The following is a 16,508-nucleotide window of genomic DNA, read 5'->3' as shown; positions in this document are numbered from 1 at the left end:
GGAAAGTAGGTAGGCTCGAGTGGCCCAAACTCATTGCCGAGCAATTAGGGGAGGTAAAGTACGCAAGAGTTTTGTGGGATGGGAATCTGGCCGTAGGGTGTGGTAGTGAGGGGCAGGTGGAGAGGGCTAGGAAGATGGGGAGCATTGGTGGGGTGGGTATAAGTAGGGTGGCGAGAGTAGGGGAGGGGGGATGTAAGGGGGTGATAGCTGGGGTACCGGTCGAGGTTACAGTAGAGCAGCTGGTGGAAAAGCTAAAGGAGAACGGGCGTAATGGCATAGTTAAGAGTGCAGAAAGGATGAAGAGGGGAGCAGAGAGGGCAGTGACGGAGACGGTAGTGGTTACGTTTGAGGGTGGGGTTGTTCCTAGGGAGGTGTTTGTAGGGCGTAGGATGTATAGGGTTAGGGCATTTGTCCAGAATCCTCTTAGGTGCTATAGGTGCCAGGAGTTTGGCCATATAGCTACCACGTGTAGGAAGGGGCTGAGGTGCGCTAGGTGTGGCGGGGAACATGAATATGGGAAGTGTGGAGAGGGAGTGAAGCCGAAGTGCAGTAGTTGTGGTGGGGAGCATAGTGTAGCGTTTACGGGGTGTGAGGTGATGAAGAAGGAGGTCGCGGTTCGGAGAGTGAGAAGGGAGGGTAAGTTGTCGTATGCTGAGGCGGTTAGCAGGGTAGGACAGGGCAGCCAAGAAAGGGTGCAGGGGGTGGAAGGAGGGCATGTGGCAGAGAGGGTAGAGCAGGTGGAAAGAGAGAGGGGAAGGGAGGAGAAATTAGGTATTGTGGCCTTCGTGGCAGGGGTAGTTACTGGTATGGCAGAGGCTAAGGGTAAAACAGCGATGGTGAAGATGATTGTTAGGATAGCGGTTCAACATCTGGGATTGGAAGGTCTGGGCTGGGAGGAGGTGTATAGCGAATTGGCTGAGGGGGCTGAGAGGGACAAAGCAGCCCAGAATAAGATCGCAGGGGGCAAGGAGGGTCCCGCGGAGGGGGGCTCAGACAGGAAGTAGCAGCATTAGCTGCACTCCAATGGACAATGTAGTTGATGACGGGGTCCAGTAGAAGGAGAAAAAGACGGTGAAGAAGGAGAAGAAGGAGAAGAAGAAGAGCCCATAAAAAGAATTGCGGAGGGCAGTAATACGCCACGATGTGTCTACACTGCCGGAAATTCAAATAAGAAGAAGAAGATCTCATTGTGCATCTTGAAACAGGACTGAAGAGGACTGAACAGATAGACTAAACAACATAGACTGAAGCCTGCATTTCTAAACCAAGGTGCCTTGCCTACCGGTTTGCTGTGGAAAGGTGAGTGTCCACAACGGCTAGCTAGCTGTTCTACTTGAATACTGAATGTTAACACTTTGAGTGCCGGCCGTGTTTTCCTTTTTACCCCCAAAGACAAAGGCATACCTCTCCCAAAGTAACCTAGAGACGGTGATACATGCCTTTGTCACCACTCGCCTCAACTACTGCAATGCTCTGTACACGGGTATCGACAAATCCCTCCTCCGCCGCCTACAACTGGTGCAGAACCAAAACAAGAAAACACGAACACATCAGCCCAGTTTTGGCCTCGCTCCACTGGCTGCCTGTTAGCTTTAGCCCTAAATGTTTTCTTTTAAGTGTTTTGGTTAATCAGAGTGTTTACCAATCGTATATTATCGTTTTTTTTGGTTCCAAGTGTTATTTTTGATTACATCACTAACAAAATAATAAAAGAAAAAATACTAATTTAATCAGATTAATCACTTTATTAAAATTGAGGATTTAGTTTGAGGATATAAAAAAAGAAAAGAAAAAAAGAAAACTATAAAAAAAAAATTATAATAATCTTTTTATTACATTTTTTTAATTAAAAACGAAGGTTCGAACGTCCGTTCGAAAAACCCTGACGAAATTTGAATCCCAAAAACAGGCTTCGGGACGCGTCTATTTTTTTACCAACGGATTTCCAGTTCCGTGTTTGCGTTCTGCGATCTGATTGGCCACTGACGTTTCTGGTGCGATCTGATTGGCCACTGACGTTTCTGGTCATGTGACATGTGTGCCCAATCGCGTGACGCCTGTGTCTTTGCCCATTTCCACCTCGAACGGCATGCAAACTACCTAACGCCTAGTTTATCACTGGTTAAGCTTAGGCGACTCTTTCGAAGTTGGTTAAGGTTAGAGTTTGGAATCAGGGCTGGTGTTCTATCGCCCTGCTCTAAGACAAACTCTAACCTTAACCAACTTCGAAAGAGTGCCTAAGCTTAACCGGTGAAAGAAACAGGCGTCACACGATTGGCCGCACATGTCACACGACCAGAAACATCAGTGGCCAATCAGATTGCAGAACGCGGAACTGGAAATCCGTTGGTAAAAATATTGACGCCTTCGGGACAGCCTTACCAAACATTATTTATATTATTCAAATGGACCTCAAACATGTTCCGTTGTGATGTCACAGTATGATGTCATAATAGAACATTCTAGAACATTTGTGATGTCACTGGAGGGACTATACAACTCCTGCTGCCTTAAAAAAGCAGTAAAAATACTGAAAGACCCACACCACCCGGGCAACAAACACTTCGTACGGCTGCGCTCGGGCAGGCGTTTCAGCGTCATGCCCACCCGGACAAACAGACTGAAGTTTAGTTTTTATCCCAGGGCCATATGTGTGAGGTTTCGCCTGTTCCCTGGACCTTTAATTCCCTGTCTCCTCACCTCACCAGCCCCTACCTTTGGACTTTCCCTGTCTACTCTCCTCAACAGCCCCCACCCTTGCGATGTTTTACTCTCCTCTGCTCTTCAACAGCCCCCACCCTTGGACTACCTTTCACAGCTGTCATTAGTTTATGATTAGTGCCCCAGTGGGCTTTAAGTACCTGGACTTCCCCTCCAGTCCTGGTCGGGTCGTTCTGTATGCTGGTTCGGTGTTCTGGACTCTGTATCTTTATCTGTGTTCAGTGTTCATGGAGTCCTGGACGTTACCATCACCTGCCACGTCTCCGGCGTGAGACGACGTACCAGCCATCACCACCTGTCGCCGTTTGCCTGGAGTGGGACACCGTCTGCGCTCTCTAATCCTCTACGGGAGGTTTTCCTGTGTTCCCACTCCAGACGTCAAGCCGGCGCGCATCGCTTCCTATTCCACGGGAGGATGCGTCTCTTCGCCCCGGTCCTCTGGGACCCCGGTGTTCTGCGCTGCCCGTCTGCAGCTTCCGCGGGGTATCTCCGTGCCAGGCCTGAAGTGGTGTTCCCACTCCAGACGTCAAGCCGGCGCGCTCCCACTCCGACGTCAAGCCGGCGCGCATCGCTTCCTAGTTCCACGGGAGGATGCGTCTCTTCGCCCCGGTCCTCTGGGACCCCGGTGTTCTGCGCTGCCCGTCTGCAGCTTCCGAGGGGTATCTCCGTGCCAGGCTTCCGCCGTCGGAACCCTGCCATCCCTGTAAGCAGCTCTGGCCCTCGCCCTGTCCAAGGCCTTAACCCTGTTCTCTGTCCCTGTCTCCAGCCCGCCTCCCCGGGCCTCTGTCCCTGTTCCCCCTCTCCAGTGCCCCTGTTCCTGCCCTGACTTTTTGCCCTGGCCCTGTCCCTTAGCCTTAGCCCCTTAGCCTGCTCGCCTCTTAAAGGCACAGTGCCACATTTTTCCCTATTTCTTTGTTTCCAGTGTTTTTGTGTTCTCCCTTAAAGGGACAGTGCCGCTTTTTGTTTGTATTGAATAAATGCCCTGTTTTGGCTTACTCTCATACCTGTCTTGTGTTGTGCGATTGGGGTCGGTTACAAACCATAACAATATGTGCACTAAACTCAGCTACATTTTAAAACAACAGTCTCCCTTGCACCCCCCCCCCCCCCACACACACGCCACACAACATTAAGGGATAGTGCTATTATCTTTTACGCACCCCTGTTTATATTAATGTTATTTATGCCTTACTCCTGTTTTTATATTTAATACTGTGTTTAGGACTGTGTTTTTATATTTTTACTAGCACCTAGGGCTGCATTTTTTATTTTGTTGTAACAACTGTAACAATGACAATAAAGATCTATTCTATTCTATTCATAATAGGACATTCTAGAACATTTGTGTTGTCACAGTATGATGTCATAATAGAACATTCTAGAACATTTGTGATGTGACATTATGTCATAATAGAACATTCTAGAACATTTGTGATGTCACAGTATGTCATAATAGAACATTCTAGAACATTTGTGATGTCACATTATGTCATAATAGAACATTCTAGAACATTTGTGATGTCACAGTGTGATGTCATAATAGTCATTCTAGAACATTTGTGATGTCACAGTATGATGTCATAATCGAACATTCTAGAACATTTGTGTTCTATATATATTCAACAATTCTCCCATTGTGCATCTTGAAACAGGACTGAAGAGGACTGAACAGATAGACTAAACAACATAGACTGAAGCCTGCATTTCTCAACCAAGGTGCCTTGCCTACCGGTTTGCTGTGGAAAGGTGAGTGTCCACAACGGCTAGCTAGCTGTTCTACTTGAATACTGAATGTTAACACTTTGAGCGCCGGCCGTGTTTTCCTTTTTACCCCCTTGAATGCCACGGTCCACGGCCAATGTTAACGTTAATATCGCCTAATCTATGTTTTAAATTATGGCTATGTGTCTAATCTGCCCGTCGCTTATCAAAGACTAATTTTCCAGTCAACATTGGCAAGGCAGATTGTATTTTTATCGCTTCATTTCCGTTTGATAGCATTTTGAAAATCACCCGTTTTCCGGGGAAAAACAACCCATGCCTATGATAATCGCCTTTTACTGGAATATTCCAGAACATTGTCATTTGTCTGCCTATTTATGAATCGTTTTCAAATAAACGCTAGATGATCGATAGTATATGTGTGCGCACGCATGCTCGTGCCGTGCGCTGATAATCGCTGCTCTTATTTCCTCATGGCTTTTACAGTAAAAACAGCCATATCACATAAACGCTTATATCTCTGTGAAAACGAGTCTGATTATCCTAACACTGATAACATAGATTCCTTACCTGAGGTCAGATGGTATCCAAATGGTTTATTCCAATTTCCGATCGCCATTCGAAAAAATCGATAAATGTATTGATCAACCGTGTATACAGTAGAACACATGATCCGCGCGGCTCAGAGGCTCCAGAATGAACTCTGGTAGACCCCGGCTGCATCAGTGAGAAGTAAAATGTGGAGTCAGAAATCCGTTCTCCCATTCACTTTCATTGAGTCCATTCCAAAAGGGTGATTTACCATCTGGGAGACGATAGGGGGCGCTTTTTTCACATCTGATCGCCGGCGGTCCCTGGATCTCCAACGGTAGGCTCGCGTGATGCAATATGATTTCAGATCGCTAATAAAAAATATAAATAAAACACCCGAGAATAGCCGTGACGTGGCATTCAACGGTCGGGTCGTAAACCCGAATATTCTCGGGCGTGGCACTCGATAGTGTTAATATTGAATCAGACAATATTGAATACTGAATGGTAATATCAGACCATAATTGAAGACTGAATGTTAATTCAGGTTGACAGTTGACATCATTTGACAGTTGACAGGTGGCTGGAAAGTTGATTTAAAGGGGACATGCATTATAAATGCCTTTTTTCTGTGTTTAGCATGGTTTTATAGTAATACAGGTTAGTATCAATGGGTCTGTGTCTCTAATTACCATATTGACTCATCAGTCTAGTCTCGAGTTCACGAGATCTTCCCTCACTCAACTAAACTGTTCTGATTTGACGGTTTCTGTGACGTCGACATAGCATTGATCTGCAGTAACGCCCCCTCTATGGTTGTAGTGCAGTGTAACCCGACACTTCCTCAAACGGGTTTTCACAGGCAGAGAGAGAGAGAGAGAGAGAGAGAGAGAGAGAGAGAGAGAGAGCGAGAGAGAGAGAGAGAGAGAGAGACGGCGGGAGGGACTGCAGAAGTGTGTGTAATGTGTGTGCGCCCAGTAGCGGCTCGTGGATGCTTCGCCACTAGGGGCGCTATACCAAACATTTTGCAAACATGTACAAGGCACGCATTGGCGAATATTATCACCATTGCCATCGATCAATATATGATCAGTTAGTCAAATGCAACCACGTTTCCAATAGCCCAACACAAACACGCACAGCTCTCTCTCTCTCTCGCTCTCTCGCTCTCTCGCTCTCTCGCTCTCTCTCTCTCTCAGATGATGTCAGATCCATTCAATAATAAAACACATTTGTATATCTCGTCATTTTAAACAAGTTACCATTCATTGTCTGAGTGGTTATGCCCCACACGCGGCGAAATTAGAGAGAGAGAGAGAGAGAGAGAGAGAGAGAGAGAGAGAGCGAGAGAGAGAGCGAGAGAGAGAGAGAGAGAGCGAGAGAGAGAGAGAGAGAGACCACGGCGGGTGCAGCATAACAGAAGAGAGAGAGAGAGAGCGAGAGAGAGAGAGAGAGAGAGAGAGAGAGAGAGAGAGAGAGAGAGAGAGAGAGAGAGAGACCACGGCGGGTGCAGCATAACAGAAGAGAGAGAGAGAGAGAGAGAGAGAGAGAGAGAGAGAGAGAGAGAGAGAGAGAGCGTTAGTTAAGCATTAGCTGCGTGGCTAACAGCAGCTAAAGTTAGCTGAGTTGGCTAAGAGAGAGAGAGAGAGAGAATTAACTCACTTTGTTTAATTGAAACGTGGTCCAGCCGGAGGGCTTAATAAAGTGTGTGTCCACTGACTGTCCCCCAGACTGTTGTCGATGTATATCCATTCCACTCACTGCCCACTGTCCAGACTCCAGACTGAATCACAAGTTCACAACACACAGCTTCGAACATGTTGCAAACTGTGGCTAAGGAAAAAACTGGCATCGCCGCGTCGGCCAATCAGAGAGCGTCTCCGCGAAATGCGGCTATGGAAATTCTAGACGGAAATTCTAAACGCTTGACTAGACCGCTTCAAATCGCGCCCGGATTCCAACATAATAGTCATATTTCAACGCACAACGCGTTACGCACTGATTGGCTGTGACGGATACAGCGATCGAACAGTGATGCGCACTCAGAGCGCTATCGCGTCTAGCCCGGGCCGAGAAATACAAAAAAATTAAAAAAAAAAAATAAATGAGTCACTTCCTGTTCCTGAAAACGAGTATTTTTTTATTTTATATAGTAACGTTATATTGTGCATTGGAAACACAAACATACTTAAAATATTATTCATTTTAAACATGTTTATATTATTTATAGGGCTATAAGACAAAAAACTAAAAAATTATTGTTCTTGTTCTCATATAACCAGGGCAGGGCCTGGGGGGGGGGCGGCGCCCTAGCGCCCCCCAGTGGCGGCCGCCACTGTGTGCGCCATCTCTCTCCCTCGTCGGGGACACACACATACACAAACTTGACTGCGTGTGTGTCGGGGACGTAGGCATAGTGTAACCCGACACTTCCTCAAACTGGATTTGACAGGCAGAGAACTAGCGACGAGAGGGAGAGAGAGAGAGAGAGAGAGAGAGAGAGAGAGAGAGAGAGAGAGAGAGAGAGAGAGAGAGACGGCGGGAGGGACTGCAGAAGTGTGTGTAATGTCAGGATATACGAAAATGTGAGTCTCTCTCTCCCTCTCTATCTCTCTCTCTCTCCCTCTCTTTCTCTCCCTCTCTCTCTCTCGAACGCAGTGAGCGCTCCGTAATATGATCATGATCATTATGATCGACTGGAATAAAAAATAATAATAATAGGTTTACTACTTACATACTGTAGTTGTCTCCTTAATACTGTAGTTGTTCATTAATGTTACCTAAATGTCATAAGTGAATTATATAGAAACAACTCACCAAAATTGACTATTGCACAACTGATTTGACAAAAAAATCCACCAAGGGGGGGGGTGGCCCCCCTTTACCCCACCCCCGCCCCCGCACCCTCCCTTGCCTGACCACGGCATTTTGTGCAATTATGCTACTGCTCTAGGGGCTGAGCCCCCATAAAGGTCTGATTCTAGAACCGCCCCTGGAGAGCACATCAAATATTGAGGACCATAATGGTCTTCGCTCTGGGCAGGACCAAAACATGTGAGAGAGATCAGCGTGTGGACTACTACAGCGGTCACAATTGGGATTGGAGTTTGGGTAGATTTCAGCTAGTCCCTTTGGATAAAAGCGTCAGCTAAATGACTAAATGTAAATGATGTAGTCTTGCTTTGCTGTAGTGTACTCTGCAGTGATGGGAATAACGGCGCTATAAGTAATGACGTTACTAACGGCATTAGTTTTTTCAGTAACTAGTAATCTAACGGATTACTCTTCCAATCTCAATAACGCCATTACCGTTAGTGCAAATAAATGCGGCGCGTTACTATGAATGAACCTGTTTCTTTCATCAGACAGCCACTATGAAACAAAACACAGTTATTTTGATGCAGCCTTTCCTCAGAATTCAGTGCTAAGAACCACAAAATAAATGGAATGAAATCATATCAAGCTGCAAGCAGAATTATTGTTAAAAAAATGCACATGCATTTCCATAGCTGTGGATGAGTCCACTGACACCACTGAGAATACTCAGTTGCTGGTGTTTGTGAGGTTTTAGTGAGTTTGTTTGTGAGAAGATTGGATCAGTTGTACTTTTTTTTGGAATACTTTAAACCCTTTTTTTGTGGAATATTTGATGCGGTCAGACTCTACCTCCAGCGGCCCCCAGGTAAATTGAGTTTGAGACCCCTGGTTTAGAATGATTCGATTAGATTCTTATATCTGTATGTTGTGTATGTCATAAATGTCATGAATTGAAAATGGGGGACCCTGATGTAAACAAGACGAAAGTCTTTCTCTGATCTGCATCCCCTGCATCCCCTTAACAATTGTGTGTATTGAGCCGTACTGCTGTACCCATTCTGCAATCTGTTAATTAAAATGTTCAATCAATCAGTATATATTTGTGATTTATTTTTGGTATAGTGCTTAACAAGCATAATTTAATGTTGCCCAGTTGTGGCCTGTTGAGGGGCAATACATATAAAAAGTTCCAAAACATCTATTGTATTTGTATGATCCACTATATAAACATAGTAATTATAATATCTACATACATGGCATTTGATTGGAGGCTAGTCTCACTTTGTCCCACAGCAACATTAAAATAGTTTAGATTTGTGTATGTTGTTTATGTAAAAAAATAATATTGAAAGTAACGCAATAGTTACTTTCTGAAGTAACTAGTTACTTTTATAATTTGTAACTGAGTAAGTAATTTAGTTACTTTTTGGAAGAAGTAACTAGTAACTGTAACTAGTTACTTTTTAAAAGTAACTTGCCCAACACTGACTCTGTGTACCACCTTTAGTTGTATTAATAAACTGAGTCGGGCGCAAGTGGAGGAGGAATTCACCCTATCCAGTGCTCCGCCCACCATCCCCAGTTCCTCCTCCCACCTGGATCTCGTCTTAGCGCTTTTGTCTTTAGTCAAGCACATAATATTTTGATACATTTAAGATATAACTAAGCCCTTTTTGGTTTAGCGATAGATCAAAGAGTCTCTCCCAATTTGATTGTTGAGGGGGGCTAGGAAATGAGTCAACTTGTGCATGTACAAAATGACGCACCTGAAGATAACTAAATAGATCTGAGCTTGGAAGACCCAGTTGGAGACATAGGTCGCTTTCACACAGGGGCTGTTTGGTCCGGATTATCGGACCAGAATTCGATAGTCCGGTTTTTCGGGTTTGTGTGAATGCGGTCGAACTCGGTCCGCCGGACCAAACAGGCGAACTCTGGTCCGCCTGAAAACGTAGGTCTCGGTTCGCTTCATCAGACCAAACACGAACCAAATATAGGAAGTGCTTATTTATTACCACTGCTCGCAGCATTCAATGCAAAACAAGCACACTGCATCTATCTCTCTATCTATCTATCTATCTATATATCTATATATCTAACTGTGCATCTTGGGAAGAAGGAAGAAAAAACGCGGCTTATTATATTGTTATTATTATATATTATATATATACGTACCCCCGTGGGGAGACGCAACACTAGGCCACAGACAGGATAGGTGAGGGTGCAGTGACACAAAACGCCAGAGACAGATTGAAATAAATAATAATATTTATTTCACAAGTAAGGATCAGCAACACAGAGAGCAAAGAGGACCTACCAGTGAGCACCAAATCAAATGTTAAAAGGAAACAAAAACCCACCCCCCCCTTTACAGGCGCGGACGCCCCAAAGTGCAGGTGGTGGTGCTCACTCTAAAGCTGGTGTCTTTAACAATAGGTCGCCTACGTGATGCAGAATGTAGACCCAGGGTATCTTCCTGCCCTCAATGTCCCTGTGTGCGAAACAAAAGGTTAATACAAAACAAAGCAATCACCATAGGCTGGGTGACAAGGAATAAACAAATACACAAACAGGTTATGGGTTAACAGAAATGTACAACAAAGAACACACCAAAACACAATGGAGTGAACCAGAGCTTTCGCCAGCTCTCAAACACCAAACATGAGCAAATAGAGCATTACCTAGCTCACACAACCAAACATGAGCAAATAGAGCATTAACTAGCTCAAATATACATACCCACACTTACAGTGGCAAATGGCAAAACAGAGCCAACAGTATATATATCCCACACAGGGTTTGGTCCACGCAGGCACACACAGAACTATCACCAAACATAGAAACGAACTCACACACCAAACATGAGAGCAAATAGAGCATTAACTAGCTCAAATATACATACCCACACTTACAGTGGCAAATGGCAAAACAGAGCCAACAGTATATATATCCCACATACAGGGTTTGGTCCACGCAGGCACACACAGAATTAGCACCAAACACAGAGAGACACCCACCACCACACTGAGCCAAAAGAGCTAACCAACACTGCACACAATTGGGGTATATGAAGGGATGTGGAGGTTAATTAGTCTGATGAGCCTCAGGTGCAGCTGCTGCTTCTGCTGCTGTAACTGGGAGACACCTGAGAATGGGATATGTTACACAGGAGGGAGACAAAAACAGAACAACCAAAACATGCCTATATACACACTAGTGCACTGCAACCTTGCCCAGGCCCGACGGGGCCCGGCCCGGCCCGGCGGGTTCGGGCTGGGTAGGATTTTTTTTTTAATAAATAATTCGGGCTCGGCCGGGCCCGGGCACCGCGTTTTTTTTTCTTTTTTTTTTTTTTTGCATTTTTTTTTTTTTTTTCCATATAACTAGGGTTATATGATAACCTTCGTTTTAAGATTCGCTTTCTCTTTTGCGCCAGAGAAACATTTGGATGTAATTACTGCAGCGCGCAGAGAGAACTCAGGGGACAAGTTCAACTCGATTGGTTGTGTTGGAATATAGCCAGTTGGCGAACGTTTTAATTTGTTCTTGGGATGTATGTAGCCGGTTTTGTTAACGGTGTTCAACGCGTTGCTGACGTCTGGTGAGTGATGTTTACTATTTGCTGGGTCGTGACTGCTACTTGTTTTGTTGTGATTTTCATTACGTTGCTCTGCTCGAAATCTGATTTCTGTTTTCTGTTTGTTTGTTTGACTGAGTAGGCTATTGTGTGTCGTGTGTGTGTGTGTGTGCGTGTGTCAAAGAAGATTCTATAGCCTTCAATACGTTTTACGAGGCTGATGTGTGACAGTGTGAGTCAGTCTATATAAGCGAGCACTGGGAGAGACGGCATTGCGAAACAGGCTATGTAAATGCTTCTTAGTTTTGTTTATTTATTACGTTCATATAAAACCGTGTTTCGAATATTTAAAACAAATACAAAAAAAATTATATTTTAATAATAATAATAATAACAATAATAATAATTTTTTTCGGGTTTTCACGAGGGCTAGGGCTTAAAATATTATTTACAGTCGGGCTTATTTTCGGGCAGGGCCTGAAGTTCAAGGGCTCGGGCAGGGCTCTGGCTTTATTTCAAGGCCCTTGCAGACCACTAATACACACACGCACAACAGATAACATACATAACCCCCATATATATACACACAAGGACACCGTCCGTAACACTCCCCCCCATAAAGAGTCAGCCCATGGCTGGCGATAACACAACACACAACATCCAAATGTCCCAAAATTCACTTTTTTTCTCCCCCAAAGAACACTACACAAAATCCCCAAAATTCTCCACTTAAGTAAGACACAATCCAGCACCTTACATCATAACACAAAACACTGCACCACTGCCATCAACTAACCAGATCAGAACCATCACCATCCATCTCCTCATACCTTTCTTGGTAGCATGGACATGACAAGGGGCGCCGTTGACACTACATGTCTAGGGGTACAATATCCCGGACGAGCCCCCATTTTTATGTTACGTACCCCTGTGGGGAGACGCAACACTAGGCCACAGACAGGATAGGTGAGGGTGCAGTGACACAAAATGCCAGAGACAGATTGAAATAAATAATAATATTTATTTCACAAGTAAGGATCAGCAACACAGAGAGCAAAGAGGACCTACTAGTGAGCACCAAATCAAATGTTAAAAGGAAACAAAAACCCACCCCCCCCTTTACAGGCGCGGACGCCCCAAAGTACAGGTGGTGGTGCTCACTCTAAAGCTGGTGTCTTTAACAGTAGGCAGGGTATCTTCCTGCCCTCAATGTGTGCGAAACAAAAGGTTAATACAAAACAAAGCAATCACCATAGGCTGGGTGACAAGGAATAAACAAATACACAAACAGGTTATGGGTTAACAGAAATGTACAACAAAGAACACACAGGGTTTGGTCCACGCAGGCACACACAGAACTATCACCAAACACAGAAACTAACTCACACACCAAACATGAGAGCAAATAGAGCATTAACTAGCTCAAATATACATACCCACACTTACAGTGGCAAATGGCAAAACAGAGCCAACAGTATATATATCCCACATACAGTGTTTGGTCCACGCAGGCACACACATAATTATCACCAAACACAGAGAGACACCCACCACCACACTGAGCCAAAAGAGCTAACCAACACTGCACACAATTGGGGTATATGAAGGGATGTGGAGGTTAATTAGTCTGATGAGCCTCAGCTGCAGCTGCTGCTTCTGCTGCTGTAACTGGGAGACACCTGAGAATGGGATATGTTACACAGGAGGGAGACAAAAACAGAACAACCAAAACATGCCTATATACACACACGCACAACAGATAACATACATAACCCCCATATATATACACATAAGGACACCGTCCGTAACAGATAGATTTTCGGAATGGCGATCAGGAATTGGAATAATCCATTTGGATACCATCTGATCTCAGGTAAGGAATCTATTTTACCAGTCTTAGGATAATCAGACCCATTTTCACGGAGATATAAGCTTTCCCCCTATATGTGATATGGCTGTTTTGACTGTAAAAGCGATCAGGTCAGGAACTGAGAGAATCTATTTTCAGCGTGCGGCACCAGCGTGCACATGTACACATATACTCATAAATAGGCCGAAAAATTACAACATTCTAGAATATTCCAGTACAGGGCGATTATCATGGAATCTCTTATTTTTTCCGTGAAAACGAGGGCTTTTCAAAAAGATATAAAACGAAATTAACCGATAAAAAAACAATCCGCTTTGACAATGTTGACTGGAAATGGGTCATTGATAATGCGACGGGCAGATTAGACACATAGCCATAATTTAAAACATAGATTAGGCGATATTAACGTTAACATTGAAGTGGTGCTGGGCATTCAAGCACTAAATGTGGGCCCCCTGCTGGGCATTCAAAGTGTTAATGAATGCAGAATAACACCCTCTCTCTCTCTCTCTCTCTCTCTCTCTCTCTCTCTCTCTCTCTCTCTCTCTCTCTCTCTCTCTCTCTCCCCCCCCTCTACAGTAGCTATATAGCTACCCAGATCGCCATTGTTGGGTTCACAGCAAAGTGATGAGGAGTGGAGACTGCTGTGGCTTCGGGTGTGAAGAAGGCTATCTTTATTAAATTAATTCATTTGACTTTCTTCTTTTCTTCAGATGTGTTCACGCCGCGAGGAGCGCATACAAAAAGACGTGGACGTCGTAATTGAGAGCTGCAAGGCAGAGAAGGACTGCCTCTTCTCTGATTTCAGATACTCAGACGCCACGTTCACGTTCACGCGCTGCAAAGGAGCGAGAAGGGTGTCTTATGCCATACACGTCTCTGACGACTACCCAGACAACACGTACGTGTCAAACTCTGAAAATGACGACGATGTCTTAATCACAACGGATCCCATCCCTCTCATCTTTCATCGGATCGCCACAGAGATCAGGATCAATAACGATGCCGCCAGCTGCCAGTCCATCGAGTCCAAGGTTCAAAACGAAAATCTAGATGAAGACTCAGAGGGGGACAATGACTCGGAGGAGTGCTACAATGGAGCTCAGGTGAGCTACGATGTAGAACTCCACAAACACCCACAGCTGGAGGCAGACGTACAGGCACTGAGGGACCTGTACGGACCTCATGCTGTATCTCTCAGGGAATACGATGCGATCGACGATGTGGACATTGATCTGCATATCGATGTCAGTTTCCTAGATGAAGACATCGCGCTGGCATGGGACGTCATCAGGAGAGAGCCTGTCATCGTGCGACTACGCTGCTCACTGACGCAATACCTAAATGGAACAGTTCCAACCGTCGCCGTGTTGCAGGCGTCGACCAAAGAGCGGTTTGGACTGGGACACCAGCTGAAGCTGATCATGCAGACGTTCGTCACCCAGCAATGGAAACAACAACAGAGCAAAGAGAAGCTCGACAGCTGTCTGCACGGCGAGAAGCCAACCGACAAGAAGGTCATGTCCAACCTCCGAAGATCTCCGAGACTCTCCTGCTCCGTGGCGGTCGAGCCGGACGATTGCCCCTGGGCGCTCCCCTGGGCGCTCCCCTGGGCGCTCCCCTGGGTGTTCGGGCCTCCCCACAAGGCCCCGGGGGGCCTCCCGCCGCCCCGCTCCTGCTCGGGCGACCCCTGCTGCGACCACCCCGGCGGCGTGGGCCATGCCGTGCCGCCGGCACCGCCAAACATCGGTGCCAAATCCATTCCAATCGGAGACAAAGGCTTCCTGGCGCGGACAATGGCGTACGCGGAGCAGAGGATCCCGGCTCTGAACGAGGTCTGCGTGGTGTGTGACCAGCATCACATGTTCCAGAACGGGCCGATGCTGCGGCCCACGGTCTGTGAGCGGGAGTTGTGTGTGTTTGGCTTCCAAACGTTGGGGGTGATGAACGAAGCTGCGGATGATATCGCCACCGGAGCTCAGGTGGTGGACTTGCTGGTGTCCATGTGTCGAGCTGCGCTGGAGTCTCCCAGGAAAGATGTCATTTTAGAGCCATATCCCTCCGTGGTGGACCCCAACGACTCCCGGACCCTGGCCCTCAACCCCAGGAAAAAGGACTATGACCGAGTGAAGCGAGCTCTCGACAGCCTTACATCCATCAGAGAGATGACCCGGGCACCGTACTTGGAGATTAAGAAGCAGATGGACAAGCAGGACCCCCTGGCACACCCCCTGCTGCAATGGGTGATCTCCAGCAACCGTTCTCACATCGTCAAGCTTCTGGGGACCAGACAACTGAAGTTCATGCACACGCCACATCAGTTCCTCCTGCTCAGCAGTCCACCCGCCAAAGAGGCCAACTTCAGAGCCGCCAAGAACCTCTTCGGGAGTACCTTCTCTTTCCATGGTTCCAATATAGAGAACTGGCACTCCATATTGAGGGCTGGACTGCTAGTGGCATCTAACACCAAGCTTCAGCTCCATGGCGCCGCCTATGGGACTGGGATCTATCTTAGCCCTTTGTCAAGCATCTCCTTCGGCTACACAGGCTGCCGTAGAAGGCAACAGCAAGTTGCTTACGAGGCGGCAACCGACAAAAAGACCGACCTCCATCTTCAGTCACAGAAGAAGGGGGGGAAGCAGCCGCAGTTCCTGCAGAGTCGCGATTTAAAGTGCATAGCCTTATGTGAAGTGATCACTTCCCCTGATCTGCACAAGCATGGGGACATCTGGGTGGCTACCAAGCCGGACCATGTCTGCACCCGGTTCTTCTTTGTCTACGAAGACGCCGTGTCACGCATCACCATCAACACGCAGGACGCCGGCACCCATCAAGAGATCCTCCGCGTGATCGGCAACCAGACGGTCACGGGATGACCCCCACTTCCACGCAATACCACTGCTTCACCCATCCCCCTCTCCACCGTCCATCCCCCTCTCCACCCCCCCCCCCCCTTCCCTAGAAAGCTGGATTTGGGGCTAAAGTTCCCTCCAAAACAGCCCTCGATTGAGAGTCCAGGGGCGGGGCTAGGGGGTGGCTACTTGGGCTCAAGCCCCGAATGTTTTCTGAAAAGCCCCGAATCTATTTTCACAAAAAAAAAATTATGATAATTAATTTATTTTATTTAATTTTTTGGACAATTAATCATTGTTACATGAAAATATGTTTGCACCAGATTTAGCAGAAGCTAATTTCCATCTGTAGTCTATTCAGCTGCTAACTGTATTTGAGTGAGTTAAGTCTTGGTGTTATGGTAGACTCAGACCTAAG

The 16,508-nt window shown here is 46.2% G+C and overlaps 1 protein-coding gene across 1 annotated transcript; it reads left to right on the top strand.

The window, feature by feature from the left end:
• Positions 1-13,951: 13,951 nt before the first annotated feature.
• Positions 13,952-16,114, top strand: LOC311243453 (protein mono-ADP-ribosyltransferase PARP8-like; the record flags this gene model as incomplete). Its single annotated transcript, XM_084332686.1, has 1 exon — positions 13,952-16,114. The coding sequence occupies one exon, from the start codon at positions 13,952-13,954 to the stop codon at positions 16,112-16,114; it is 2,163 nt and encodes a 720-aa protein (XP_084188812.1).
• Between the last annotated feature and the right edge of the window lie 394 nt (positions 16,115-16,508).

This window comes from Notolepis coatsorum (genome assembly GCF_963971535.1).
Source record: "Notolepis coatsorum genome assembly, chromosome: 17".
In the NCBI taxonomy this organism is placed as follows: domain Eukaryota; kingdom Metazoa; phylum Chordata; class Actinopteri; order Aulopiformes; family Paralepididae; genus Notolepis; species Notolepis coatsorum.
Note: the sequence above shows the minus strand (reverse complement) of the source record. Positions and strands in the feature narration are given on the sequence as shown.